The 27,629-nt window shown below is 41.3% G+C and overlaps 1 protein-coding gene across 10 annotated transcripts in view; it reads left to right on the top strand.

The window, feature by feature from the left end:
- The window catches only part of LOC112226955 (astrotactin-1), a 247,471-nt gene that overhangs the window by 84,170 nt on the left and 135,672 nt on the right, over positions 1 to 27,629 (top strand). For all 10 annotated transcript variants that reach the window (XM_024391656.2, XM_024391655.2, XM_024391652.2 and 7 more), the window contains 2 exons: positions 6,322 to 6,459; positions 21,862 to 22,012. In XM_024391656.2, coding sequence (XP_024247424.1) covers positions 6,322 to 6,459; positions 21,862 to 22,012 — 289 coding nt within the window. The remainder of the gene's footprint in view (positions 1 to 6,321; positions 6,460 to 21,861; positions 22,013 to 27,629) is intronic.

Raw genomic sequence — 27,629 nt, 5'->3', positions numbered from 1 at the left:
GTGATAAATGATCAGATGGTCATGTACAGGTAGAGATATTGGTGTGCAAAAGAGCAAGTAAATAAATAAAAACAGTATGGGGATGAGGTAGGTGAAAATGGGTGGGCTATTTACCAATAGACTATGTACAGCAGCAGCGATCGGTTAGCTGCTCAGATAGCTGATGTTTGAGGTTGGTGAGGGAGATAAAAGTCTCCAACTTCAGCGATTTTTGCAATTCGTTCCAGTCACAGGCAGCAGAGTACTGGAACGAAAGGCGGCCAAATGAGGTGTTGGCTTTAGGGATGATCAGTGAGATACACCTGCTGGAGCGCGTGCTACGGATGGGTGTTGCCATCGTGACCAGTGAACTGAGATAAGGCGGAGCTTTACCTAGCATGGACTTGTAGATGACCTGGAGCCAGTGGGTCTGGCGACGAATATGTTACGAGGGCCAGCCGACCAGAGCATACAGGTCGCAGTGGTGGGTGGTATAAGGTGCTTTAGTGACAAAACGGATGGCACTGTGATAGACTGCATCCAGTTTGCTGAGTAGGGTGTTGGAAGCCATTTTGTAGATGACATCGCCGAAGTCGAGGATCGGAAGGATAGTCAGTTTTACTAGGGTAAGCTTGGCGGCGTGAGTGAAGGAGGCTTTGTTGCGGAATAGAAAGCCGACTCTTGATTTGATTTTCGATTGGAGATGTTTGATATGAGTCTGGAAGGAGAGTTTGCAGTCTAGCCAGACACCTAGGTACTTATAGATGTCCACATATTCAAGGTCGGAACCATCCAGGGTGGTGATGCTAGTCGGGCATGCGGGTGCAGGCAGCGATCGGTTGAAAAGCATGCATTTGGTTTTACTAGCGTTTAAGAGCAATTAGGATCCCCATTATCCGACACCGATGGAGACAGCTAGTCCTGCTTGGGTCAAAGTCCTTGACAAGTTACATACATTTAAAAACATGAACATGTAATGTGAGTGTGTGTGCATCTATCAATTACACAGTACATACATACAAAAAGTAAGTCACTTGGCTTGAATGTTGTTGTACGCGTTGCTGTGCAATGTTTTGTAAGTTAATCATTTCTAATTAAAGTGAGTTGTAGGTTTGTATGTGCTGTATCTATGTACCCCAACAGACATATCGATAATATACTGAACAAAAATATAAACACAACATGCAGCAGTTTCAAATATTTTACTGAGTTACAGTTCATATAAGGAATTTGTTACAATAATGCTTGTACGAACTCGAACCCAGGCACAGAGAAACACAGCAAGCAGAGGTAAGGGCAAATCCAAATGGCGCCAGAAGAAATGGCAGCAGTTTTACGGGCGCCCAACCAATTGTGCTATTATGTGTTTTTTTAAATTATTTGTAACATATTTTGTACATCATGTTTCTGCAACCGTATCTTACGGCAAAAAAGAGCTTCTGGATGTCAGGACAGCGATCACTCACCTCGGATTAGACAAAGATTTTTCTTCAACAAACAGGACGCACAGGACATTCTCTGAACACCCGACAAGGTCAACATCCCAGTTATTTGCAAGAAGAAGAGACGCAGGTGCAGAGGATCCACAGAAGGCGTTCTCCACACACAGAGATGCGTACAAAGCTCTCCCTCACCCTCCATTTGGTCAATCCAACCACAATTCTATCCTCCTGATTCCTGCATACAAGCAAAAATTAAAGCAGAAAGCACCGGTGACTCGGTCTATAAAAAAGTGGTCAGTTGAAGCAGATGCTAAACTACAGGACAAAACTACACTCCAGGACATGTTCCGGGATTCTTCCGATGGCATTGAGGAGTACACCACATCAGTCACTGGCTTTATCAATGAGTGCATCGAGGACGTTGTCCCCACAGTGACTGTACGTACACACCCCAACCAGAAGCCATGGATTACAGGCAACATTCGCACTGAAATAAAGGGTAGAGCTGCTACTTTCAAGGAGCGGGACTCTAACCTGGAAGCTTATAAGAAATCCTGCTATGCCCTCCGACGAACCATCAAACAGGCAAAGTGTCAATACAGGGCTAAGATTGAATCGTACTACACCGGCTCCAAAGCTCGTCTTATCTGGCATGGCTTGCAAACTATTACAGACTACTAAGGGAAGCACAGTTGCGAACTGCCCAGTGACACAAGCCTACCAGACGAGCTAATTCACTTCTATGCTCGCTTTGAGGCAAGCAACACTGAGGCATGCATGAGAGCATCAGCTGTTCTGGACGACTGTGTGATCAAGCTCTTCATAGCCGACGTGAGAAAGACCTTTAAACAGGTCAATATTCACAAGTCTGTGGGGAAAGATGGATTACCAGGACGTGTGCTCCGGGTATGTGCTGACTGTTATTATTCACAGTTTTTTTATTGTTGTTTTTATTTATTTTCTTACCCATTGTTCACCTAATACCTTTTTTGCACTGTTGGTTAGAGCCTGTAAGTAAGTATTTTACTGTAAGGTCTACACATGTTGTATTCGGCGCATGTGACAAATAAACTTGATCCAGATGTTTTAAGGCAACCGCACAAGAGTACACGAACAAACATGAGACCTAAGCACAGATACAGGCCAACTGAGGAACCTAAATAGCAAGGCAACCAGGTGAACAGAGAAGGTAATTAAAACAGGTGAAACCAATAAGTATTGATCAGGGTAACCTGGAAACTAGAAAACAAGGTAAGGGTGCCCTCCAGTGGTAACCTAAGACACTCGGCCTTCACAAAAAAGTAGTGAGAGAGGAGTCTGAAGAACCTGGCGAACATGTTGGATGTGTTCAGCCATGGACCTGGAGAAGATGAGGATGTCATCTTGGTACACAAACGAACTGTTGAAGGAAGTCACGCAGCACATCATTAACCAGGGCCTGGAAAATGGCTGGAGCATTTGTAAGTCCAAATGGCATGACACGGTACTCATAATGTCCATTTGGGGTGTTGAATGCTGTCTTCCACCCGTCTCCCTGACTGACGCACACCAGATTGTACGCAAACCCCGTTAATCGATACAGAGACGTAATCCCCCATCCATCTTTCCAACAAAGAAAAAACCCGCTCCTGCAGGTGAAGTGGATGGCCAAATAAAACCAACCGCCAGCGCCTCCTTAATATTCATGGCTGCAGTCTCTGGAACTGAGAGAGAATACAGACCTCCTCTCGGAGGACTGATGCCGGGCAGGAGGCCGAAGGCACAATCGTTGGACCTGTGAGGAGGCAGTTTGCTGGCCCTTCGTTTGCTGAAGACCTGACCCAGATCCCGGTAATCCCGAGGTACGCAGGAAAGATCAGGCTTGTCGTCCCAAGCTGGGGGAACAGGAGAAATCGGAAGCCTCCAGACGAGCAGGGCCGGAAAGATGTGGGGAGTGTTGCTGGCAGGTGGACTGGCATGAATGATTCCATCCCAGATCTCTTCCCGAGGGCCAGTCAATTTGATTATTATGGATAGAAAGACACGGATGTCCAAGAACCAGGGGAAGCTCAGGAGACTCCACCAAATGTAACTGGATAAACTCCACACGATAATCCAGAACTCGTAGCTGAATAGGCATGGTGAGTTGCTTCACCTTCCTAGACCCTAGGGGTTGACCATCCAGCGCAGTGACCGACAACAGAATGTCTAGCTTAGTGAGGTGTAGCCCTTCTTGGCGAGCTATTGTGTGATCCAGAAAACAGCTGGTAGCCCCAGAATCTATGAAAGCAAGAATGTCCAAATGCCCATTGTCCCAGTGCAGGTTGGTCGGAAGCAAGGAGCGTACCATGTCGGCAGCTGGAGACTGACCCGCCAGTATTCTCCCGTCTACTGACGAGTCATCCCATTTCCCGTCAGCTCGGGCCAGGAGGCACAGAAATGTCCAGACTGTTCACTGTAAAGGCAATGTTGCTCGTTAATCCTGCTCCTTCTCTCCCGAGCGGAAAGTCTGGTGCGTCCCAATTGCATCGGCTCCTCTGAAGGATATGAAGGAGAACCAGAGCCGAATTGAGAACTCTGACAGGGTACAGAACAAGCAGATGCAGCATAAGGCAGTGGAACTCCCTCAATGGGACCTGAAACACTGGAGACCACTCGGAACCTCTCCGTCCTCTCACTACGACGTTCCCAAAGCAGAACGATAAGCTCATCCAGAGTGTCAGGGTTGTCCCGGGAAGCCAGTTAATCCTTGAGAACCTTGCTGAGTCCGTTCAGAAAGGCTGAGTGAAGTGCATCTGTATTCCAACTGCTCTCAGCAGCGAGCGTCCGAAAGTCAATGGCGTAATCAGCTATGCTCCAGCTGCCCTGCCGAAGCACAATGAGTCTTTGAGCAGCGTTCCTGCCTCTGATGGGGTGATCAAAAACCCTCATCTCCTGGGTGAAGCTTTGCCAATTAAAACAAATGTCTGATTGCTGCTCCCATATGGCCGTGGCCCAGTCCAGAGCTCTTCCTGAGAGCAAGGAGATGACATATGCCACTTTGGAACGCTCGGTGGGAAACGTTAATGCCTGCAACTCGAAGGCCAGCGAGCATTGGCGCAGGAACCCACGACACACAGGATGCCCCTCATAGCGCTCCGGTGCAGGAAGATGAGGCTCCCGAAGGGAGGAAGATGCTGAGCTGGTAGAAAGTGGAGGATTAGGAACAGCCACAGGTGCAGCAGCTGTTGCTCCCATCTGTCCTGTCTGCAGAGCGGACACAAGAGTTCTTAAATCATCCAACAATGTCTGCAGCCGCACCTGATAGAGGCCAATCACAGTTCCATGGTGGGTGAGTTCCGACCGTAAATGGTGGAGTTCGGCATGTTCCTCGGATGACTGAGAAATCTCTGCTGGGTCCATTGTTGGCTTAGGTATACTGTTACAATAATGCTTGTATGAACTCGAACCCATGAACTCAAACCCTTTTACTTAAAGTCTTGACAAAAACAAGGCGACCGCACAAGAATACACTAACAAAACATGAGACCTAAGCACAAATACAGGTCAACTGAGGAACCTAAATAGCAAGGCAACCAGGTGAACAGAGAAGGTAATTAAAACATGTGAAAACAATAAGTAATGATCAGGGAAACCAGAAAACAAGGGTGCCCTCCAGCGTTAACCTAAGGAAACACCAATCAAATAAAACAGAAACTGTGACAGAATTCAGTCAATTTAAATAAATTCATGAGGCCCTAATCTATGGATTTCACATGACTGGGCAGGGGTCAGCCATGGCATAATCCCACCCACTTGGGTGCCAGGCCCACCCGCTGGGGAGCCAGACACAGCCAAACAGATTAAGTTTTTCCCCACAAAAGGAATTTATTACAGACAGAAATACTCCTCAGTTTCATCAGCTGTCTGGATGGCTGGTCTCAGACGATCCCGCAGCTGAAGTAGCCGGATGTGGAGGTCTTGGGCTGTCGTGGTTACATGTGGTCTGTGGTTGTGAAACTGTTTGGACATACTGCCAAATTCTCTAAAATGACATTGAAGACGGTTTGTGGTAGAGAAGTAAACATCAAATTCTTTGGCAACAGCTCTGGTGGACATTCCTGCAGTCAGCATGCTAATTGCACGCTCCCTCACAACTTGAAACATCTGTGGCATTGTGTTGAGTGGATTTTATTGTCCCCAGCACAAGGTGCAGCTATGTAATGATCATGCTGTTTAATCAGCTTGTTGATATGCCACACCTGTCATATGGATGGATTATCTTGGCAAAGGAGAAATGCTCATTGACAGGCGTGTAAACAAATTTTTGCACAAAATCTGAGAGAAATAATATTTTTGGGTGTATGGATAATTTCTGGGATCTTTTATTTCAGCTCATGAAACATGGGACCAACACTTTACATGGTGCCTTCATATTTTTGTTCAGTGTAGTTTGAGAACTATTAGTTGAATGCTATGAACCATTGCCAGGGATAGATTTCTAAAACTATTGAACTGTGAGAAAAAAACACAATGTGCTACTCCAGAGTCCAATCAACCTTTAGTTTAAGTGAGTGTAAAAGGCCTTTTGAAGACAACTGAGTATATGCTTGTGATTATCCAGAGAAAGACAAACAAATGGTCAAAGGCACAAAAGTCTCCAAGGCTATATGGGCAACAGGCCATGGGTTTTATTGTATTTCTCTGTAGGAAATTAAAACAACCACTGATGTTCTCCACACTGATCTTCTGAGTTACCACTCAACAAGGCACCAGAAGACCTGGAATTCAGCTTATTTCAGACAAACACGCATTAGCAAAACGGTAGTAAACCCAGCTCTTTTGAAATACTCAATTAAGTGGACAAAGTAGACACTGTTCTTTCTACTTTGTTTCCAATGATGTTGTTCCATTAGTACCATAATGTGTTTTTCCTCCTCAGGTTCACATACACATTGGGGGAAGGGATGTGGTTACCATTAAGTAAAAGCTTTGTCATTCCACCTGCTGAGCTGGCAATCAACCCTTCAGCCAAGTGCAAGACTGATATGACTGTCATGGAGGATGCTGTGGATGTGAGGTAAGAGATTCAACTTTTCCATATGTTTCATGAGGTACGTTATTAGCTATATTATATTAGCTATAAACAAAGTAATATCTTGAGGCTACATAGGCCGACAGTATTTTTATTCCATCATAATCGCCATTGAATATCCTCCATATCAAAGCATTTTGTATTCCCTATACATTGTTCTGGAACATTTTACACTCGTTATAAGGTTGATGTCAGACATTGCAAGTGTTTCATTGATCATGATTCAAAGAGTAAAGAAGCACTAAAGTTGAGCAAAAAATCAATAAGAGAGCAGCAAAAACAAAACTCATTTGGAAATGTAATACCATAAAAGTGTAGTTGAATTGAATTGTTAAATGGTTCATAACCTCTCAAAAGGAAATGTACTGCTTGCACATAGATCTTTTTTGAAGTGCGGAAAAATTTCAACTTATATTATACACACTTCAACAAATGCAACTTTGAAGCTACATCTATTTAGCCATATCCCTGATTGCATTCGTTACGTGCGGGTAGTTTCATTATAACTATGACATTTAGAGAAACACAAATTATAGTCACTGAGTATGCAAGGCATTTTTATTGCAATTTCACCTGGCTGCTCAAACTGACTGCAGTCTTCACACATCCACCATTTGCTGAGTTCAAAGTTATCCTTTGTATCTGAGCTTTTAAATCCTTCCAGTTGATGATCCTAACTAGGGATGTGAGAAATATAAAATTTTGCTCAACATTTAAATGGCCATTTGTTAAAACAATTTTAAAAAGTAAAAAAAATAAGATAATGGTCCTATTATGTATGACCGCTAGGGCTTGGCAATGAAGTTGCCATAGGTATATACCCTTGAAAGTGTCTCTGCTACAGCATACTTGTTTGTCTGTAAGGGTGCACTATGGATTTTTAAATGCCGACACGAAACCTCTGGAGATAGTTTCGAAACACCACTGAATGGGCATTTTACTTGTCTTTAAAGGAATGCCACTTCTAAAGTTGTACTACGGTCCATCAGGAGTAGACCAGGCTGGGTTTCCTGATTGCGATTGAACTTAGGCTTACGAGTGTTATAACGATTGCATCTTTTCTACAACGGCCGAAGATGTAACATGTGTTTCCCAAAACACCATGCAGAGGGAATGGTCGCCTAGTTCGTCGTTGAGGCATGTGTGGATACTGATAGAATTTAAAGAAAGGCAACTCTGCTCTCGGATCAGCATTCTTCATTCAAATCTTACCTTAACATTATAATTATTCCACAATTCTGAGGGCGGATCAGCTTCTAGAAATATATTATCACCTATGGCTGCAAATATTGAGGTGGCTTATTCTAATCTTTATCCTATAATAATGCACTAAATTAAGATTTGGCACATCATTTCGTGCATGTTAGGCTAAACTATAAGGGCACAAGGCGGGACCCAAATGCAGACGCAGATGGTTGAGCTCTGATATTTATTATAGCAAAAGGGATAGGCAAAAGGCAGGTCGGGTACAGGTGAGAGTTCATAAACCAGGTCAGAGTCCAAACGGTACAAGACGATAGGCATGCTCGAGGTCAGGGGCAGGCAGTGTGGTCAGGCAGACGGGCTCAGAGTCAGGACAGGCAAGGGTCAAAACCAGGAGAGCGAGAAAAGAGAGACTGGAAAAAGCACGAGCTGACACACAAAAACGCTGGTTGATTTGACAAACAAGACAAACTGGCACAGAGAGACAGGAAACACAGGGATAAATACACCAGGGATAATAAGCGACACCTGGAGGGGGTGGAGACAAGCACAAGGACATGTGAAACAGATCAGAGCGTGACATACACAACATGAAATATGTTGAGAAAATGATAGACTGTAGCCTAGAAGTAGCAAAATATAACTCAATTGATTGAACATGAAACAATATGACTGAAATAGGCATAGTGTAATGGTCTGAGTGTAGTGGATGAGGAGTCAGGCGCAGGAAGCAGAGAGTTCAGGGGAGTGCTATTTTAATGCACAGAGAAACGGTGAACATAAGCCAACCCTCACGAAAACACAGGGCGTAATGAACAAACAAATGCCCCAAACAGGGGGACTTAAACTGTCCAGAAAAAACCCACAAAATGGGAAAACACAAAACCCATAGACGTGCACACAAGTACATCAAACAGACGGTCACAATAATTAATCCCGCACAAGGAACCATGCGGGCCGGCTGACTAATAAAGCCTTACTACTAACTACCTAACTCAAAACAGGTGCACTCAATAAACACATAAGGAGGGGGAGGAAATAATCAGTGGCAGCTAGTAGGCCGGCGACGACCCGCCGAGCGCCACCCGAACGGGAAGGGGAGTGTCCTTCGGTCGGAGTCGTGACACACAGGCTGCTGGTTTAATATTTTCAGGCCGACATGTGGGTTTTAATTTGAAGAGTTTTTTTATGCGTTGCTTGTTTGAATCAATTGCAAAGACATTGGCAACTTTGTATTTGTAGTCAACTTTGTTGTCAAGATGAGCAAAACACCAGTCTCACTGTCAACAGTGAAGTGGAGACTCCGGGATGCTAGCCTTCTAGGCAGAGTTCCTCTGTCCAGTGTATGTGTTATTTTGTCCAACTTAATCCTTTTTTTATTGGCCTGTCTGAGATATGGCTTTTTCTTTGCAACTCTAACTAGAAGGCCAGGATCCCGGAGTCGCCTCTTCACTGTTGACGTTGAGACTGGTGTTACTATTTAATGAAGCTGACAGTGGAGGACTTGTGAGGCGTCTGTTTCTCAAACTAGACACTCTGTGCTTATCCTCTTGCTCAGTTGTGCACCAGGGCCTTCCACTCCTCTTTCTATTCTGGTTAGTCTTTCTATTCTAGCCAGTTTGCGCTGTTCTGTGAAAGGAGTAGTACACAGCATTGTAAGAGATCTTCAGTTTCTTGGCAATTTCTCGCATGGAATAGCGTTAATTTCTCAGAACAAGAATAGACTGACGAAAGTTTCTTGTTTCGGGCCATTTTGAGCCTCTAATCGAACACACAAATGCTGATGCACCAGATACTCAACTAGTCTAAAGAAGGCCAGTTTTATTGCTTCTTTAATCAGAACAACAGTTTTCGGCTGTGTTAACATAATTGCAAAAGGGTTTTCTAATGATCAATTAGCCTTTTAAAATGCTAAACTTGGATTAGCTAAAACAACGTGCCATTGGAACACAGGAGTAATGGTTGCTGATAATGGGCCTCTGTTCACCTATGTAGATGTTACATAAAAAATCTGCCGTTTCCAGCTACAATAGTCATTTACAACATTAACAATGTCCACGCTGCATTTCTAATCTATTTGATGTTATTTTAATGGACAACAAATGTGCTTTTCTTTCAAAACAAGGACATTTCTAAGTGACCCCAAACTTTGAGCGGTAGTGTATCATTCTTAGTACCATGATGTTAGGTTACTGAGTCAAAGTTGAACAATAGTAGCAAGATCATCACTTTTAGCTGATATTGAACAGGGATGATGATGATGATGATGATCCATGTTAAATGGATGTCACAAATCGTCATTCAGTTAGTTGCAGTCACAACCACTCTGGTCAGCATTGGAGCGTCATTAGAGGTGCTGTACCAAATTCAATGGTAAATTGGGAGCCAATCTCACAAGAGTGAAAACATGGGGTGGATTATTTAAGGAGTAGGTGTACAAATCTATTTTATCCTGAATATTTGAATGGGTGATCATGAAAAACCAGGCTCTATAATAGTTGGATGATGGCTTTTTACTGGAAGCTTGAATACCATTATCGGTTTTAATTTGAAGCATTTTTTTAATGCATTGCTTGTTTGTATCAATTCCAAAAACATTTGTAGGCAACTTTGTTCTGAAGTTTTCTCATGCTCCTACAAATGTTCTAACGATCAACTTAGCCTTAAAGAGAAAAAAAATGGTCAAGCTTATATTCATCATGTCCAGCACCACCCCAACATCAACATATGTGAAAATTGCTTTACTATGTGTTGTAATAAAAAAATATATAATTTTAACCAATTATGAGTAGGCATTGCCTAATCATTCCCTACTAATTGGTTGATGATGTCATTGGAAAAGCTTATCTTACTCTATCCTTTTTACTTCAAAACACAGGTGGCTGGTGACACCTTAATTGGGGAGGACAGACTCATAGTCATGGCTGGAACGGAAATAATGGAATGGTATTCAACACATCAAACACATGGTTTCCATGTGTTTGATCCCATTCCATTCACACCATTCCAGCCATTTTTATGAGCCGTCCTTCCCTCAGCAGCTTCCTGTGCTACAAAACCACAATTTTCACATTAAGTTGATGTTGATGGTGCTGGAGATGATGAAAATGAAGTAGAAACATTGTGAAATGCAATTGAATTGTCAATAAAATGCCTGCTGCTAACCACAGACCACTTTCTCCATAAAAGGGCTTTACACTTTGTTAAATACGTGACTTAACAAGACATTTAGTAGAAAGAAAATACATCTTCCGCTAAGAATGAACTCCTAAATTTCAGTATTTTTGGAACTGGAGACTGATTAGTTGCTGTGACTGAATTCAAACACTTGTGTAGAGAGAGGGGAGGGGCACAGTATACTGTAGGCAGGTCGGCTACCAGACAGACGGAGTCAGAACCGTGCTCTAAGCCCATCTATCTGCAATAAAAGCTGTATCTTGCAATGGAATGCTGTATTTCACAATTTTTTGGCTTGCAAAGTCTCGCAACTTCAGTACAGCAGGGCCTATAATCAATGAATAGGATAGGATATTCTACACGCAACAGACTGAAGACTGTACACACACTCGCATCAGATAGAGCAAGCAGACTGCACTGTGATTTTAATTTTGTTTGGGAAACCACCCCCAAAAAACAGTTGTTTTTTTGTGATTTTTCTTAACGTTAAGGATTCCAATTTCATTTAAACGTTCACACCCCTATTCCTCCTAACTGAGTCCTTAGCCCATAGCCGCAGGAAGGAGTTTGTGGGCGGCTGCAATGCTGAAATGTATTTTTTTGCCAGCGCTACAGACGGCTATATCGGTCTGCTAATACAGGACTAGTAAAGGCAAAGTGCACTACTTTTGTGATTTTGAAATTAAACTTTTTTTTGTATTCAGATTTTTCAGGGGGTGCTGCAGCACCCTCAGCACCCCTACTTCCCGCGGCTATGCCTTTTCATGCCTTGGTTGATCTCGGTAAACATTGTTTTGAAATGTCACGTATTCTTGTAACAGAGACTAATTATGCAGCTGCGTAATGATGTTTGGTTCTATCGTTTTTAGCTTTTTTGTCTGGCACAGGTATGGCCAGTGCTTCATTTTTGCCAGATCCTATACCTCTAAATAAAAAAACACTGTTTGCAATGTAAACATTTTAATAAAAGTGACCAGAGTTCATTCGATTTGCCTCCTCATTAATTATCTTACCCCCTAAAAAATGTAATGTGAAAATGTAGATTTTCAGCCTGCACCTGATATTTTAAGAATTAATTTGTGTTGGGTGGGGCCGGCCCGAGCTTATGGTTTGCTCAACATAGCCTATGTTTGAGACCAATGGATGGCTATTGCTGTGGTAAGAGAGAGAAATGCGCCTGGATCTCTCTCAGAACTAGAATGAGATGTATTTCCTATGATATCTCTCACTTTCTCTGCTAGACATGAGCCTGCAACTCTCATCTCTCCAGTGTTGCACGTTTATTTCCTTATAGAATCATACAGTAGCTGCGGGAAGGGTGCTGAAGGAGTTTCAGCAGCCCTGATTAATTGAAATATTTCTGCCAAAGTTATACAATTACTGCTGTCTGTTCAGAAATAAATTAAATCATTCAGAATACTACACCAGGAGTAGGCCTATAATTTATCCACAGAGGACCAATAGCATCTTAAAAAATGACCTAGCTATGGATTGTGTTTATGTAGCCCAGTCACAAGGCATATAGCCGGGCGGCAAATCTGTCAGTGAACTGCATGCAGCCAGAAAAAGCCTTTCTATCAAATGAAATCGTGGGATAACACAGTTTGGAAAGCAGATGGCTCCAGTTTAAAAGAGAAGACTCTAATCTGACTGTAGACTACCAAATATATAAACTTCCAATTAGACCTATTGAGCAAACACTGTTTTATAATGTAAAACAAGAGAGATAGTCTCGGGCCAAAAGCCTAGCGCCTTCACCGGCGAGTGAGCTACTCATCATTTCTATAATTTCCTCCTCATATTGAACTATATGTGTATACACACCTACTGTAGGTCTAGGCTATTGATGGATTCAAGGCAAGGTTGCTTTTATTGATTTCAGATTTTCAGTTTGCACAATTGTTTCTTTCATATGTGCAACTTCTATAAGCGACTCCAGGCCTGCTGTAATGCTCTATGTCACAACGCAAATGCGATGATATGCATGCACTGCTTTATTATAAAGGTGATTATTATTTTCCATCCGTTCCGGTACCTCAGAGCCCCCTTGGTCACCCCCTCTTGCACTCACTTTTTGTTATGGTACCTCCCGATATACAACTTAAGCACTGGGTATGGCTCACTACGCTGAGTATACAAAACATGAAGTATAAATGCTCTTTCTATGACATAGACTGACCAAGTGAATCCAGGTGAAAGCTATGATCCCTTATTGATGTCACTTGTTAAATCCACTTCAGTCAGTGTAAATGAAGGAGAGGAGACGGGTTAAAGAAGGATGTTTTTGCCTTGAGACAATTGAGAAATGGATTGTTTGTGTGCCATTCAGAGGGTGAATGGGCAATATTTAAGTGCCATTGAACAGGGTACTTACTGTATGTTAGTAGGTGCTAGGTGCACCGGTTTGTGTCAAGAACTGCAACGCTTTTGGGTTTTTCACGCTGAACACTTTCCCGTGTGTATCACGAATGTTCCATCACCCAAAGGACATCCAGCCAACTTGACACAAGAGTGGGAAGCATTGGAGTCAATATGGGCTAGCATCCCTGTGGAACTCTTTCGACACCTTGTAGAGTCCATGCCCTGACACATTGAGGATGTTCTGATGGCCTAAAGAAGGGGATACAACTCAATATTAGGAAGGTGCTCCGAATGTGTTGTACACTCAGTGTATACAGTGCATTCAAAAAGTATTCAGACTTCTTTACTTTTTCCACATACACAATACCCCATAATAACAAAGCAAAAACAGGTTTTTTGAAGTTTTTGCAATTTTATAAAAAAAAAAAAACAGGAATAACACATTTACATAAGTATTCAGACCCTTTACTCAGTACTTTATTGAAGCACCTTTGGCGGCAATTACAGCCTCGAGTCTTCTTGGGTAGTCTTCTTGGCACACCTGTATTTGGGGAGTTTCTCCCATTGTTCTCAGCGTGTCCTCTCTGTCAGGTTGGATGAGGAACATTGCTGCACAGCTTCTTCTTTTTTTCTCTCCCGAGATGTTAGATCGGGTTCAAGTCCGGGCTCTGAATGTGCCACTGAAAGAAATTCAGAGACTTGGCCCGAAGCCACTCCTGCGTTGTCTTGGCTGTGTGCTTAGAGTCGCTGTACTGTTAGAAGGTGATCCTCGCCCCAGTCTGAGGTCCTGAGCGATTTCATCAAGGATCTCCCTGTACTTTGAGCCATTGATCTTTCCCTTGATCCTGACTAGTATCCCAGTCCCTGCCGCTGAAAAACACCCCTACAGCATGATGCTGCCTCCACCATGCTTCACTGTAGGGATGGTGCCAGATTTCCACCAGACATGACGCCTGGCATTCTGGCCAATGAGTTCAATCTTGGTTTCATCAGACCAGAGAATCTTGTTTCTCATGGTCTGAGAGTCCTTTAGGTGCCTCTTGGCAAACTCCAAGTGGGCTGTCATGTGCCTTTTAATAAGGAGTGGCTTCCGTCTGGCCACTCTACCATAAAGGTCTGATTGGTGGAGTGCTGCAGAGATGGTTGTACTTCTGGAATGTTCTCCCATCTCCACAGAGGAACTCTGGAGTTCTGTCAGAGTGACCATCGGGGTCTTGGTCACCTCCCTGACCAAGGCCCTTCTCCCCGATTTCTCAGTTTGGCCGGGCGGTCAGATCTATGAAGAATCTTGGTGGTTCCAAACTTCTTCCATTTAAGAATGATGGAGGCCACTGAGTTCTTGGGGATCTTTAATGCTGAAGATGTTTTTTGGTACCCTTCCCCAGGTCTGTGCCTTGACACAATCCTGTCTCAGAGCTCTACGGACAATTCCTTCGACCTCATGGCTTGGTTTTAGCTCTGACATGCACTGTCAACTGTGGACAGCTGTAAACAGGTGTGAGCCTTTCCAAATCATGTCCAATCAATTGATTGTACCACAGGTGAACTCCAATCAAGTTGTAGAAACATCTCAAGGATGATCTATGGAAACAAGATGCACCTGAGCTCAATTTCAAGTGTCATAGAAAAGGGCATGAATACTTATGGAAATAAGGTATTTCTGTTTAAAAACATTTTTTTAATGTATTTGCAAAAATTGTAGATTGATGAGGACAATTTTTAATTTAATCTATTTTAGAACAATGCCGCAACGTAACAAATGTGGAAAAAGTCAAGGGTTCTGAATACTTTCCAATTGCACTGTATTCACATTTTACGGATTAATCCAATGAAATGTCCTCACTCTCAGTCATTGTGTAAATGTTTTAGTCCTGTGATGACATGTCCTGTCCTGTCATGTTCTTTTGAGTTAGTCTCTATATTTTGCTTGTCAATTTCAGTTGAAAGATTTTTTTTTTTAAAGATGAATCGTTATACGATCACCTGGGCATGATTTGACATAGATAGTCTTTATAGTTTTTTTGGGGAAAAGTAAAGATATGCATGCTCCTGATTTCATCAATGAAATATTCATATCTTATTATTCATAAACAACACAATTTCAAAATCATGTCAGCACATCCAAGACTCAACTAGCAGACTTTGAGGAACTCTGACTTTGATTTTAACATAGCATTCTCAGTATGTTACGTTACTGAGTCAAAGTTCAATAGGAGTAGCAAGATCCATCATCCCTTTCAGCTGATATTGAACTTAGATGATGATGATGATGATCCATGTTAACTGGATGTCACAAATCGTCATTCAGTTAGTTGCAGTCACAACCACTCTGTCCAGCATTGGAGTGTCATTAGAGGCACTGTACCAAATTCAATGGTAAATTGGGAGCTAACCTTACAAGAGAAAACATGGGGTGGATTATTATGGAGTAGGTATACAAATCTATTTTATCCTGAATATTTGAATGGGTGATCATGAAAACCGTGCTCTATATTAGTTGGAGGATGATTTGTTACTGGAAGCTTGAATACTATTAACAAAAGGTCAGATTTTCCTCTGATTCTGATTGGCTTTTACATTTGGATTCTTCTCTGTGAAGCACTAAACTAGTTTCTCAGCTGAACATAGTAATGATGTAGCCCACAACGGCTTCACTTTTGAGCAACAGGCCAAAGACAAGTGACTGGCTACAACAAAAACATATTACTGCTCATGTAATACCACAAACAATGAAAATATTTTTGATAATGGGTTTCATTAAAGGGAAACTTCAGCATTTTGGCAATGAGGCCCTTTATCAGTCAGATGAACTTGTGGATACCATTTTTATGTCTTTGTGTCCATTATGAAGGAAGTTTGAGGTAGTTGCGGCTGTAAGTCTATGGGTATCGAGCCATGGCTCGCGAAACTACCTCTAACTTCCTTCATACTGGACAGAGACAAAAAAAATGCTATCCACCAGTTCATCTGATTCTGGGGAAGTAGATAAAGGGCCTCATTGCCAAAATCCTGAAGTATCACTTTAAGTCTTGCTTTCTCTGCAATAGACTACCACATCTCTCTTTTTACTGCATTGATGTGAACTATTCTCCCATATTATACAGTATCCCATTACACCCTACTTGTTTCCTGTGTTTTTACATTCTATTTATCATTTGGCAGCTTTCTTGAAAACTGAGTAAATAACTACATGTCTTGTGATTGATGACGTGATGAACGCTCACGTTGCGTCCCCCCAGGGCAGTAGCATACGCCACAGCTATCTACCACCTCTAGATGCTGTTAATTTACTCTGCTTTGGAGCTGCGTGCTCCCTCTGAGGCCTTGTTTGAAAATCATTTGTCACCACGTCTTACTCTCTGGCAGCAACACAAGGAAGAAAAGGCTCTGATCTAAAAGTGTCTGTGCCTTAATTTATTAACTTCATAAAATTGACAAAATAGTTGACAAAAGAGCTTTAAACTGAACTGCAGCCATTTTTTATATCAATCTCAAATTCTGGGTCACAACCTTACTGTAACAGTTTTCCATTTAAAAATCAAAAAGAAACAAAATTAGCTTTTTTGCAAAACAATTATTTGGGAGTGTTTGTCTGAGTGGTCTGACTGGGGAGGGGAAACAGAAAATTAGCTGTTATTTGGCAGAAAGGTTGGGAACTCTCTTTGTTATTGGTCTATTACCTAATTTACAATCTAGTGATGTTACCAGGGAAGCCGAAACTCAACCCATGCAAAACATAGAAGGTCCTGGGTACATTTTATTTACAACCAGCAACTATCAGGAAATAACACTGATCACATTTTTACAGTGTTAGTTTTATCAGCTGTTGTACAATATATATATACATATATATATATATATTAAACCTTAATTTAGTCAGTTGAGAACAAATGATTATTTACAATGATGGCCTAGGAACAGTGGGTTAACTGCCTTGTTCAGGGGCAGAACGACAGATTTTTACCTTGTCAGCCTGGGGATTCGATCTAGCAACCTTCGGTTACTGGCCCAACGCTCTAACCACAAGGCTACCTGCCGCCCCAGAATTATACAATATGATACAAAACACAGGAACATTTTTATTTTGACTGCATTGGGCACCGTTTTTCATTAAAGTTGTGTTTCAAAGAGTCAGCGTTCAACTTTCTCTCCCCATTTAATGAACCATTTAGAGGGTTAGATTTAGTTACTTGCTTCTACTCCTTGTTATCTTGTTATCCTATATAGCAACAGAAATGAGATGGAGGAAAGTTTTGTAAGTTTAAGCCATGTAGAGCTCAGAGTATTCATAGATACATGTAGATTGATCTGCAGACTTGGAATCAGAATCCTCACAATATACAGTATTTCCTTCCATTTTAACTGTGACTCACCTATAAAGAGTAAAGTATAATGCAAGGCAAATTACAGGGTGAAGAGAAGCAATTAGCCAGCCTGTATTTTTCAATGGCTAATAGCCTGAATGGATGTCTCTTCTTTGTGTCTTTTCTGAATTATGAGCAGAGAGGACTTTCCTATTGCTTTAAATGTTCTTTTTAATCATATATATAATTGAACGCTAGGGTAAATGGGCTCATCTTTCTACATAGAAAGCTTTAAGGTTCAAATCTATAGTGATAGTGTCTATTGAATAGTTAACCAAATAGCTAGCCGGACTATCTGCATTGACCCTTTTTGTACTAACTTTTTTGACTCATCACATACGCTGCTGCTACTGTTTACTATCTGTCACTTTATTCCTAGTTATATCATATGCATGTACACATCTACCTCAATGACCTTGTACCCCTGCACATCGACTTAGTACTGGTGACCCGTGTATATAGCCAAGTTACTCATTGTGTATTTATTATTACTTTTATTATTACGTGATTGACTTTACTATTATGTTTCTATATTATTTCTCTCCCCATTGTTGGGAAGGGCTTGCAAGTAAGCATTTCACTGTTAGTCTACACCTTTTGTTTACGAAGCATGTGACGAATAACATTCCTCTCATGTAAATACAAAGGTTATTTTGTGTGCTTAATTTAATACAAAAAAATGAATACATCATAAAGGTAGCCTAAATTCAGTATAAGAATGAAACCCTCCATTTTTTTTAAAAATACATCATTATCTGTATGACCTGTTGGGTTAGTTCTCCATAAATGTATAAAGACAATGCCCACAGTCAATTATAAAAGAAAATTGGCAAGTTTGATAAAATCTTTAAATATCAAATATGTTTCTTTCAGGCAATCTCTGGGGAAGCATTCTGGGAGTGGGTGAGGGAGCAAATAAATACTATCTACAAAACAAGATAGGCTATTCTTTCTTTCCCCTAGGCAAGGTTCATGGCAGTGTTATTATAAAAGTACTCAGTTTATCATGTAAACTCAGCAAAAAAAGAAACGTCCCTTTTTCAGGACCCTGTCTTTCAGAGATAATTTGTAAAAATCCAAATAACTTCACAGATCTTCATTGTGAAGGGTTTAACCACTGTTTCCCATGCTTGTTCAATGAACCATAAACAATTAATGAACATGCACCTGTGGAACGGTTGTAAGACACTAACAGCTTACAGATGGTAGGCAATTAAGGTGACAGTTATGAAAACTTAGGACACTAAGTAGGTCTTTCTACTGACTCTGAAAAACACCAAAAGAAAGGCCCAGGGTCCCAGCTCATCTGAGTGAATGTGCCTTAGGCATGCTGCAAGGAGGCATGAGGACTGCAGATGTGGACACGGCAATAAATTGCAATGTCCGGACTGTAAGACACCTAAGACAGCGCTACAGGGAGACAGGACGGACAGCTGATCGTCCTCGCAGTGGCAGACCACGTGTAACAACACCTGCACAGGATCGGAACATCCAAACATCACACCTGCAGGACAGGTACAGGATGGCAACAACAACTGCCCGAGTTACACCAGGAACGCACAATCCCTCCATCAGTGCTCAGACTGTCCGCAATAGGCTGAGAGAGGCTGGACTGAGGGCTTGTAGGCCTGTTATAAGGCAGGTCCTCACCAGACATCACTGGCAACACCGTTGCCTATGGGCACAAACCCACCTTTGCTGGACCAGACAGGACTGACAAAAAGTGCTCTTCACTGACGAGTCGCGGTTTTGTCTCACCAGGGGTGATGGTCGGATTCGTGTTTATCGTCGAAGGAATGAGCGTTACACCGAGGCCTGTACTCTTGATTTGGAGGTGGAGGGTCTGTCATGGGCTGTGTGTTACAGCATCATTGGACTGAGCTTGTCATTGCAGGCAATCTCAACTCTGTGCTTTACAGGGAAGACATCCTCCTCCCTCATGTGGTACCCTTCCTGCAGGCTCATCCTGACATGACCCTCCAGCATGACAATGCCACCAACCATACTGCTCGCTCTGTGCATGATTTCCTGCAAGACAGGAATGTCAGTATTCTGCCATGGCCAGCGAAGAGCCCGGATCTCAATCCCATTGAGCACATCTGGGACCTGTTGGATCGGAGGGTGAGGACTAGGGCCATTCCCCCTAGAAATGTCAGGGAACTTGCTGGTGCCTTGGTGGAAGAGTGTGGTAACATCTCACAGCAAGAACTGGCAAATCTGGTGCAATCCATGAGGAGGAGATGCACTGCAGTATTTAATGCAGCTGGTGGCCACACCAGATACTGACTGTTACTTTGGATTTTGACCCACCCCCCTTTGTTCAGGGACACATTATTCCATTTCTGTTCGTCACATGTATGTGGAACTTGTTCAGTTTATGTCTCAGTTGTTGAGTCTTGTTAAGATCATACAAATATTTACACATGTTAAGTTTGCTGAAAATAAACGCAGTTCACAGTGAGAGGACATTTCTTTTTTTGCTGAGTTTATATTCCACTTCAATGGCATGGTGATTTAGCATCCTGAAAATAAGAATGCACGCCCAAGCTTTGTTTTTCATCCACCCTTTCTATTCATATTTCAATGTGATGATCTGAAATATTTTACCTTGCAAGTCTTTGAAATATTTCACATAAAGGCAAATTACCGGATAAAGAGAAGTAATTAGCCAGCCTGTATTTTTCAACGGCTAATAGCCTGAATGTCTCTTCTTTGTGTCTTTTCTGAATTATGAGCAGAGTGGACTTTCATACTGCTTAAATGTTCTTGTTAATCATGTAGTTATCCAAATCAAATAAAATGTTATTAGTCACATGCGCTGAATACAGTGAAATGCTTACTTACAAGCCCCTAACCAACAATGCAGTTTGAAAAATATGAATAAGAATAAGAAATAAAATGAACAAGTAATTAAAGAGCAGCAGTAAAATAACATTAGCGAGTCTATATACACGGGGTACCGGTACACAGTCAATGTGCGGGGCACCGGTTAGTCGAGGTGATTGAGGTAATGTGTACATGTAGATATAGTCATTAAAGTGACAATTCATAGATAATAACAGAGAGTAGCAGCTGTGTAAAAGGGGGGGGGCAATGCAAATAGTCTGGGTAGCCATTTGATTAGATGTTCAGGAGTCTTATGGCTTGGGGGTAGAAGCTGTTTAGAAGCCTCTTGGACCTAGACTAGGTGCTCCGGTACCGCTTGCCGTGCGGTATCAGAGAGAACAGTCTATGGCTAGGGTGGAGGTTAGGGTAAATGGTCTCATCTTTCTATATAATGTTTTAAGATTCAAATGTACATTGATTGTGTCTATTGAAGACCACTAATGTATGGTCTGGATTCAATCAAACATGCAGGATTTGTGCAACCGTGGGAGAGATCACATACGCTATGTAGCTGCACCTGTAACCCTCCTCATGAATCAGTTTTAAACAACATGATGACAAGGATGGATGATTTCACTCATGTAAATACAAAGGTTATTTTCCGTACTTAATACAAAAAAATGAATGCGTCATAATTATTTTAAATGCATCCTTATCTGTATGACCTGTTGGGTTAGTTCGCCATAAATGTATAAAGACAATGCCCACAGTTAATTATAAAAGAAAATTGGCTAGTTTGATCAAATCTTGAAATATCGAATATGTTTATTTCAGGCAATCTCTGGGGAAGCATTCTGGGAGTGGGTGAAGGAGCAAATGAATACTATCTACAAAACAAGAGAGGCTATTCTTTCTTTCCCCTAGGCAAGGTTCATGGCAGGGTTATTATAAAAGTACTCAGTTTATCATATATATTCCACTTCAATGGCATGGTGATTTAGCATCCTGAAAATAAGAATGTACGCCCAAGCTTTGTTCTTCATCCACCCTTTCTATTCATATTTCAATGTGATGATCTGAAATATTTTACCTTGCAAGTCTTTGAAATATTTCACATAATAGAGACAAAACAGATGGCTTGGAGCAAGGTTATAGCAATAAGGCACTGTAAACCGTACCGTAAACCCAATGCTTTTCATCAAACACATCTTAGGCCCTTTGCAAAGCAGGGTTGCTTTGAAATTCAAGTTTTGGCTGCTCTGACTGAAGCACATCATAAAGTTTCAAAATGAAAGATGCATTTGATGCACTGTTTTGTGATGAGGACTACAACGAACCCATTTTCAATCAACAGACAATAACCAAAGAGGGACATTTGATTGCTAGCGACTGATGATTTTGTTTTTTTGCTAAGGGGGAAGATTCTAATGTTTTTGTTTGTGTTTTATTTTGCCAGAGAAGAGCTGATGATCTCCTCATCGTTTGACAGTCTGGAGGTTTTGCTGGACTCATTTGGCCCGGTGCGCGACTGCTCAAAGGACAACGGTGGTTGTAGCCGAAACTTCCGCTGCGTCTCTGACCGCAAGCTTGATTCCAGTGGATGCATGGTGAGTGAACCACTGTACCGCCTGGAGATGGCCCCCTTTACAGTACTACCTCTCTTTGTTTGCTCAGCAGCCATGAAATGGATCAGGCATGTTCTATTTCATTCACCATCTGTCCATGGTTTCTATCCTACTAAAAAGTTGTACTCCTAGTGTTTGTTGGTGTTTTGCGACAGATTTATGGTGAAAGATGTGAAAAACTCAGGCTGTCAACCATCTTTAAGACTATTCATTTGCTCAAGACATGAGTTTCAGGTGATCCAGCATTTCTAATTAGATGAAAGGTGATCCAGCATTTCTGATCAGATTATCTTTCTGTATGTAACAGGTTTGAAGATAAACTTTTTGGAACCATCAGATCTTCCTCAAATGATAATAATTTATTGATTTACATTTCCTCAATATTATGCCCTCCCACCCTCAATGCATGATATTAAAATGAGATAGAGAATATCTATTCGGTGCATGAGTAGGACAGATCTAAGGCACATCTTCTATGCATTTCCGTTTCAAATGTCTGCACTGGATTGATAAAACATCACATTTGCATTTACTGCAGTGAACTTTTCAAAACATGACTGTCATGGCAAGAAAACATTAGTAATGAAAAGACTGTCTCAAAATGTTGGTTTAACATGGCTATCAAGACCATTCTCTGACTCAGCAAAGGGCTGTATGTAATGTCTAAACTGGTTTTGACTAAGTTGTTTGTGTAGGAACTGTATTTCACACTTGAATGTGAATTATATATGAGAACACACTATTTTAATCGACAACAAACATTCATTATTGTATCCGTCATAGTTAACAATTGCAATTTGAGTACAGAGGCCATACTTGGACATCAATGTAAGTGTTCTTTCACAGCTTTGGGGTCCCTAGCATCATCTGAAAATACATCCGTTTTCTGCACCAATGCAATTAAGATTCCTGTTTGTTAGAAGGCCTGACTTGGTTTGCTGTTCATTCAGATACAAGTGCGTAGAAAATCACCTAATTTGTTTCTTTGAGGCTTGTAAATGTCAAAATCTTGCTGCTCAAGTAAATGTAATTTCAATGCCGAGCGATTAGATTTGGCAAACAATGTATTGGCCTCGTTGAGAACATTTTCCTTCTGCTCTAATTGTGCTGGTGGACAGACCTACCTACATGCAGCTGTCACAGAGTTCACAACCAACAGCATGCAGACTCCCTGGTATTGCACTTCTTGTAATAGATGTACATGACCTGTGACCTATAGTATCAATGGTTTCCAGTATCTAAAAGTCATGACTAAATGTATTGATTTATTACAAAATATATTGCAGGGTTTGACATTTAAACACAGGAAAGAGCATTGCAATATCAGAGGGCCCAAAATATATCTATGTCATGTTGTGGAAATGATTCTTATATGATATTAAATTAGGATAATAATACATATTAATAATTCATTTAATTTGTAAAGTGTATTTCTCACACCCAAGGCGAACAGTATTATTTTTTTAGATAAAAATAATGCAAAACACAGGACATAGAACACAGACAACAAAGCTATATACTGAACAGTTGTCGTCAGATCCGGAGGACATGAGAACAGAATTAAGAGGTCCTGTTAATTAATTAGTCAATGATAGCAGCTCTACCACTGAGCTCTGAAGTAGACAACAGTCTCAGAAGGTATTTGTTAACATGCTCAAGCTGCATGAAATACTTAGACATGTGCCCCTAGTTTATGTAACTGCAAAATACATCCAATCATCAAATTAGAATCATATTTTCATTTTCTATTTGTTTTCTCCCTTATTTCTGTCATGAAGCAAAAGCCCTGATACTTTCAGCAACTGATTATACTGAAAGATTATTAATAGATATGCATCATGTTGATCTTTATTTCTAAACATTTCCTTGCATACCTCATGCTTTTATGGAGATAACCGTTTCTATTATTGTGATATTGTCACGTTCGTCTAATGAATTAACGGACCAAGGCACAGCGTACGTAGAGTTAAAATTTAGACAGTGAAACTTAGAAAAAACCAAACAATAAAGAATAAACGAAATGACAATGCAGTGCTAACGACAATGCAGTGCTAACAACAATGCAGTGCTAACGACAATGCAGTGCTAACGACAATGCAGTGCAACTAAACAGGCAACTAAACATAAACAATATCCCATAACCACCAGGTAGAAAAATGCAACTTAAGTATGATCCCCAATTAGAGACAATGATTACCAGCTGTCTCTAATTGGGAATCATACACAAACCCCAACATAGAAAATAAACCTAGAACCCCACATAGAAATAATAAACTAGACTAAACACCCCTAGTCACGCCCTGACCTACTCTACCATAGAAAATACAGGCTTTCTATGGTCAGGACGTGACAGACATGGATTATTGTCTGCATCACCCAGACCTACCTGAAGCTCTGGATTTTTGATTCATGGTACTGAAGGTTTAATATGGACATCCCATTTATAAACATGCATTTGCAAGCTTAGATCCGCAATAAGGAATCAATATTTTTCCTACCAGCTCCTACTAAGTGTCCACTCTTGTTACTGCAAGATATCCAGGATGGTGCCATCTGTTGGTTATATTACTTGGCGTTTTGTAATTACCTTGTGACTAGGTATATGAATGATGCTTTCATCCGTCAAATCATAGTGGTAACTGGCCGGGACCCAGAGGCCGAATCCACAAATCAATTAACACCTTGTCTGAGTCCATGCTGCCAGTCTTGTCTCGTCATGTTTAATATCTCTCCTAGCATGAGCCGAAGCCGCCTGACCCACTCTGTCTTGGCTGATGTATGGCACTCCTGAGGAGAGACAGTGCAGTCGTTTGGAAGTAATGTCTAATAATCACCTAATTATTATGCGATTCATTAGCTCTCGTCTACTCCTGCGAGAACAGGGGAAATGTGAGGATGTCTGTCCAGCCTGCCTGCCACCAGAACTAATTGGGCTCTGTCCAAACAAAGCGTCAGCCTGCAGTGTGGGATGTGTCCCAACCGAAAGAGGAGACCTTAGTATTTACATGATGCCGACATTCTGACTGTTATCACACACTTCCTGCAGTGAGAATGACCAGGGTGGAAATATTCCCCAATGTCTTAATTGGCCTTTGTAATTGGTATATAGACATTTATTCTTTCATTTGATGTTCCATTGGTGAAGACATTTCATCACGTATTTACAGTACTACTGGCCTGTACTACAACTGAACTTGTCAAATTTACATTTAAAAAATTAGGTGTTCTGTTTGGGAGTCACATATACCTTCCCCCAGAGAACTCCTCCTTCGAAAATATATATAGATATACCTCAAAAACATATAGATATGCCTTACAATTAATAGAATGCTCAATTGTGTCTAAGCTGTCCACGGTCAAGCATAATCTTATTTAACTTCAGAACAAGCACCGTAACATGTTTCCCATGCTGGCCAATGCACTTTGTTACTGACGTAGTCCACATTCAGTTGCAACCAGCTCTGACTTGGATCCCATTTTGGACACTAAGCAGTTCTGAGATGAGTCGATATTTGGCCAAGGTTTTCTATGAGCATACTCCTATAGAGTAGCAGGTGCTCAGCAGCCTGCTAGTACTGATGTTTTCCTCTAAGGATCGATAGGGGGATTTAAGGTAGTACATCCTCTTTTGGAAAAATCTGCTGCAGTCTTTCCGTGGACAGATGCAGAGCATGGGAATGCACCTCTGTAATCCCTAAAGCTACCTCTGAAATATGACTGGCTAGCACCAGGGGAGGTGTTGGTGAAGTTTTTTTTTTTTACACTAATCCCCCTAACAAATGGTGATTTATGAAGATAATATATATATGGTTTGGGAGTGGCGTTATAGAATGTCAATACAATCACTGTACAATTTTAAGTTTACATTTATATTCCCAAGGGGTTATTATATTACTGTACTCTGGATAATTTTACAACTCTTAAGACTACCTGATATACGTTGATAACCTCAACCATGACATTTGGAACAGATTATATCTTCCCTCTCCTCCTGAAACTCTACTTGCTGCATAAGTAGACCTATTCAATCTCTATTGTTCACTTTCTCCAATCTGCCTATTTGGCGTATTGGAAAATTGCAAAGTTTATCCAACTCTCTAGTAAGGATTTGTTGCTATGTGGCAACACCACATGGCTGATTCCCATAAACTGGAAGGAGCAGGAGGAATTTATCACCATTAGGAAATGGGATTAAAAGGTACAGTGGTTCAAGGGCTTTTCCAGTTCAGCCTAAATACAAAAGCTTCACAAGCCGGTACACTATGATCATTTATTGTTTTATTTCCTTAAACTGCCAGTGAAGGATGTTGTTTATTTTGTGGAGCTACATTTGTTATTCTACCTAGCAACTAAATTTTTTTGGGGTGTTTTCATTACTATGAAAGGCGATATATTGTATGTTGACATTATCTATTGTTTCTCTCATGGAGGGATCTTTAGAGGACCTTTGCCATTTTTCACTTTATCTGAATCATTTCAAAGCATATGATTTATTCTACCTTTGACCTATGGATTGTGAATTCCTAAACGGTTGAGTTTTAATTCGCAATAGAACTCTATGCAAAAATGCTGTATGGTGTAACGTCTGCTTCCAACTCACACTCTCAAACACGTAGATCCCCTGAACGCAGCTCACTTTCCAGACCACTTTCCAGCTCACACTCTCCAACACATAGATCCCCTGAACGCAGCTCACTTTCCAGACCACTTTCCAGCTCACACTCTCAAACACATAAATCCCCTGAACGCAGCTCACTCTCCAGATCCCAATCACCTGAATTCTGTTCACACACCTGTATGTTATTATCACACACTATTTGGTTCAGTTCTTTGCACCCCATCATTGTGAGGTATTGTTTGTTTTGTGACACACTTCTATTCGGGGCGCTGGATATCACCCTCTAATTTAATCATCTCATGTATGATTTTTTGCCTGCCTCACTAAAGAAGCCTTTTGCCTATTCCTTGCCTGTACTTTAACCAATCGGATTTCCTGTAATTCACCTATTGCCTGATCTCCCGGACGATGTTACTAGCCTTTTCCCTGCCTTTACTGTTAACTTTTTGGTCCCCCTGTGTATGACCTTCTGCCTGTCCCTGGACCCAGCTACCTTCCGCCTCCTATGGTCCTTTACAAATAAACACCTGCTGCGCCCTGCGCTGTCTCCCATTGTGTTCATTACATATGGAAATAGAACTGTATGGAAAATCCTCAAACAGTATAATGCAAGCCTGAAAGCAAGCACATCTTTTATGACTATCATTCTCTTGGCAGTGGGGAAATTCTCCTGAGTTCTATTTCTGCATGTCAGTCAGAATCACCTTTATTCACCAAGTACATTTACACACACCGAATTTGGCTTACAGCAGTCAATAAGGAGAGATGTGGGGTTCACAAGCAAGGGCCATCAAGGACCATTAATACATGAATTCCACTGACTTCCCTTTGCCACACTTACCCATTGCCATCGATTGCAGAGGCCCAGTGATTTAAAGAGTCTCTTCTACAGATGAGTTAGGAGATTCAATGTACCATGCTCTTTACATTACATGTGATAAATCAGTTTTCACAGTGCCCGTAGCCAAGCGTCAAAATCAA

This window comes from Oncorhynchus tshawytscha, linkage group LG28, assembly GCF_018296145.1.
Source record: "Oncorhynchus tshawytscha isolate Ot180627B linkage group LG28, Otsh_v2.0, whole genome shotgun sequence".
Lineage (NCBI taxonomy): Eukaryota > Metazoa > Chordata > Actinopteri > Salmoniformes > Salmonidae > Oncorhynchus > Oncorhynchus tshawytscha.
The sequence above is the reverse complement of the archived record's forward strand: the minus strand, read 5'-3'. Positions and strand labels throughout refer to the sequence as shown.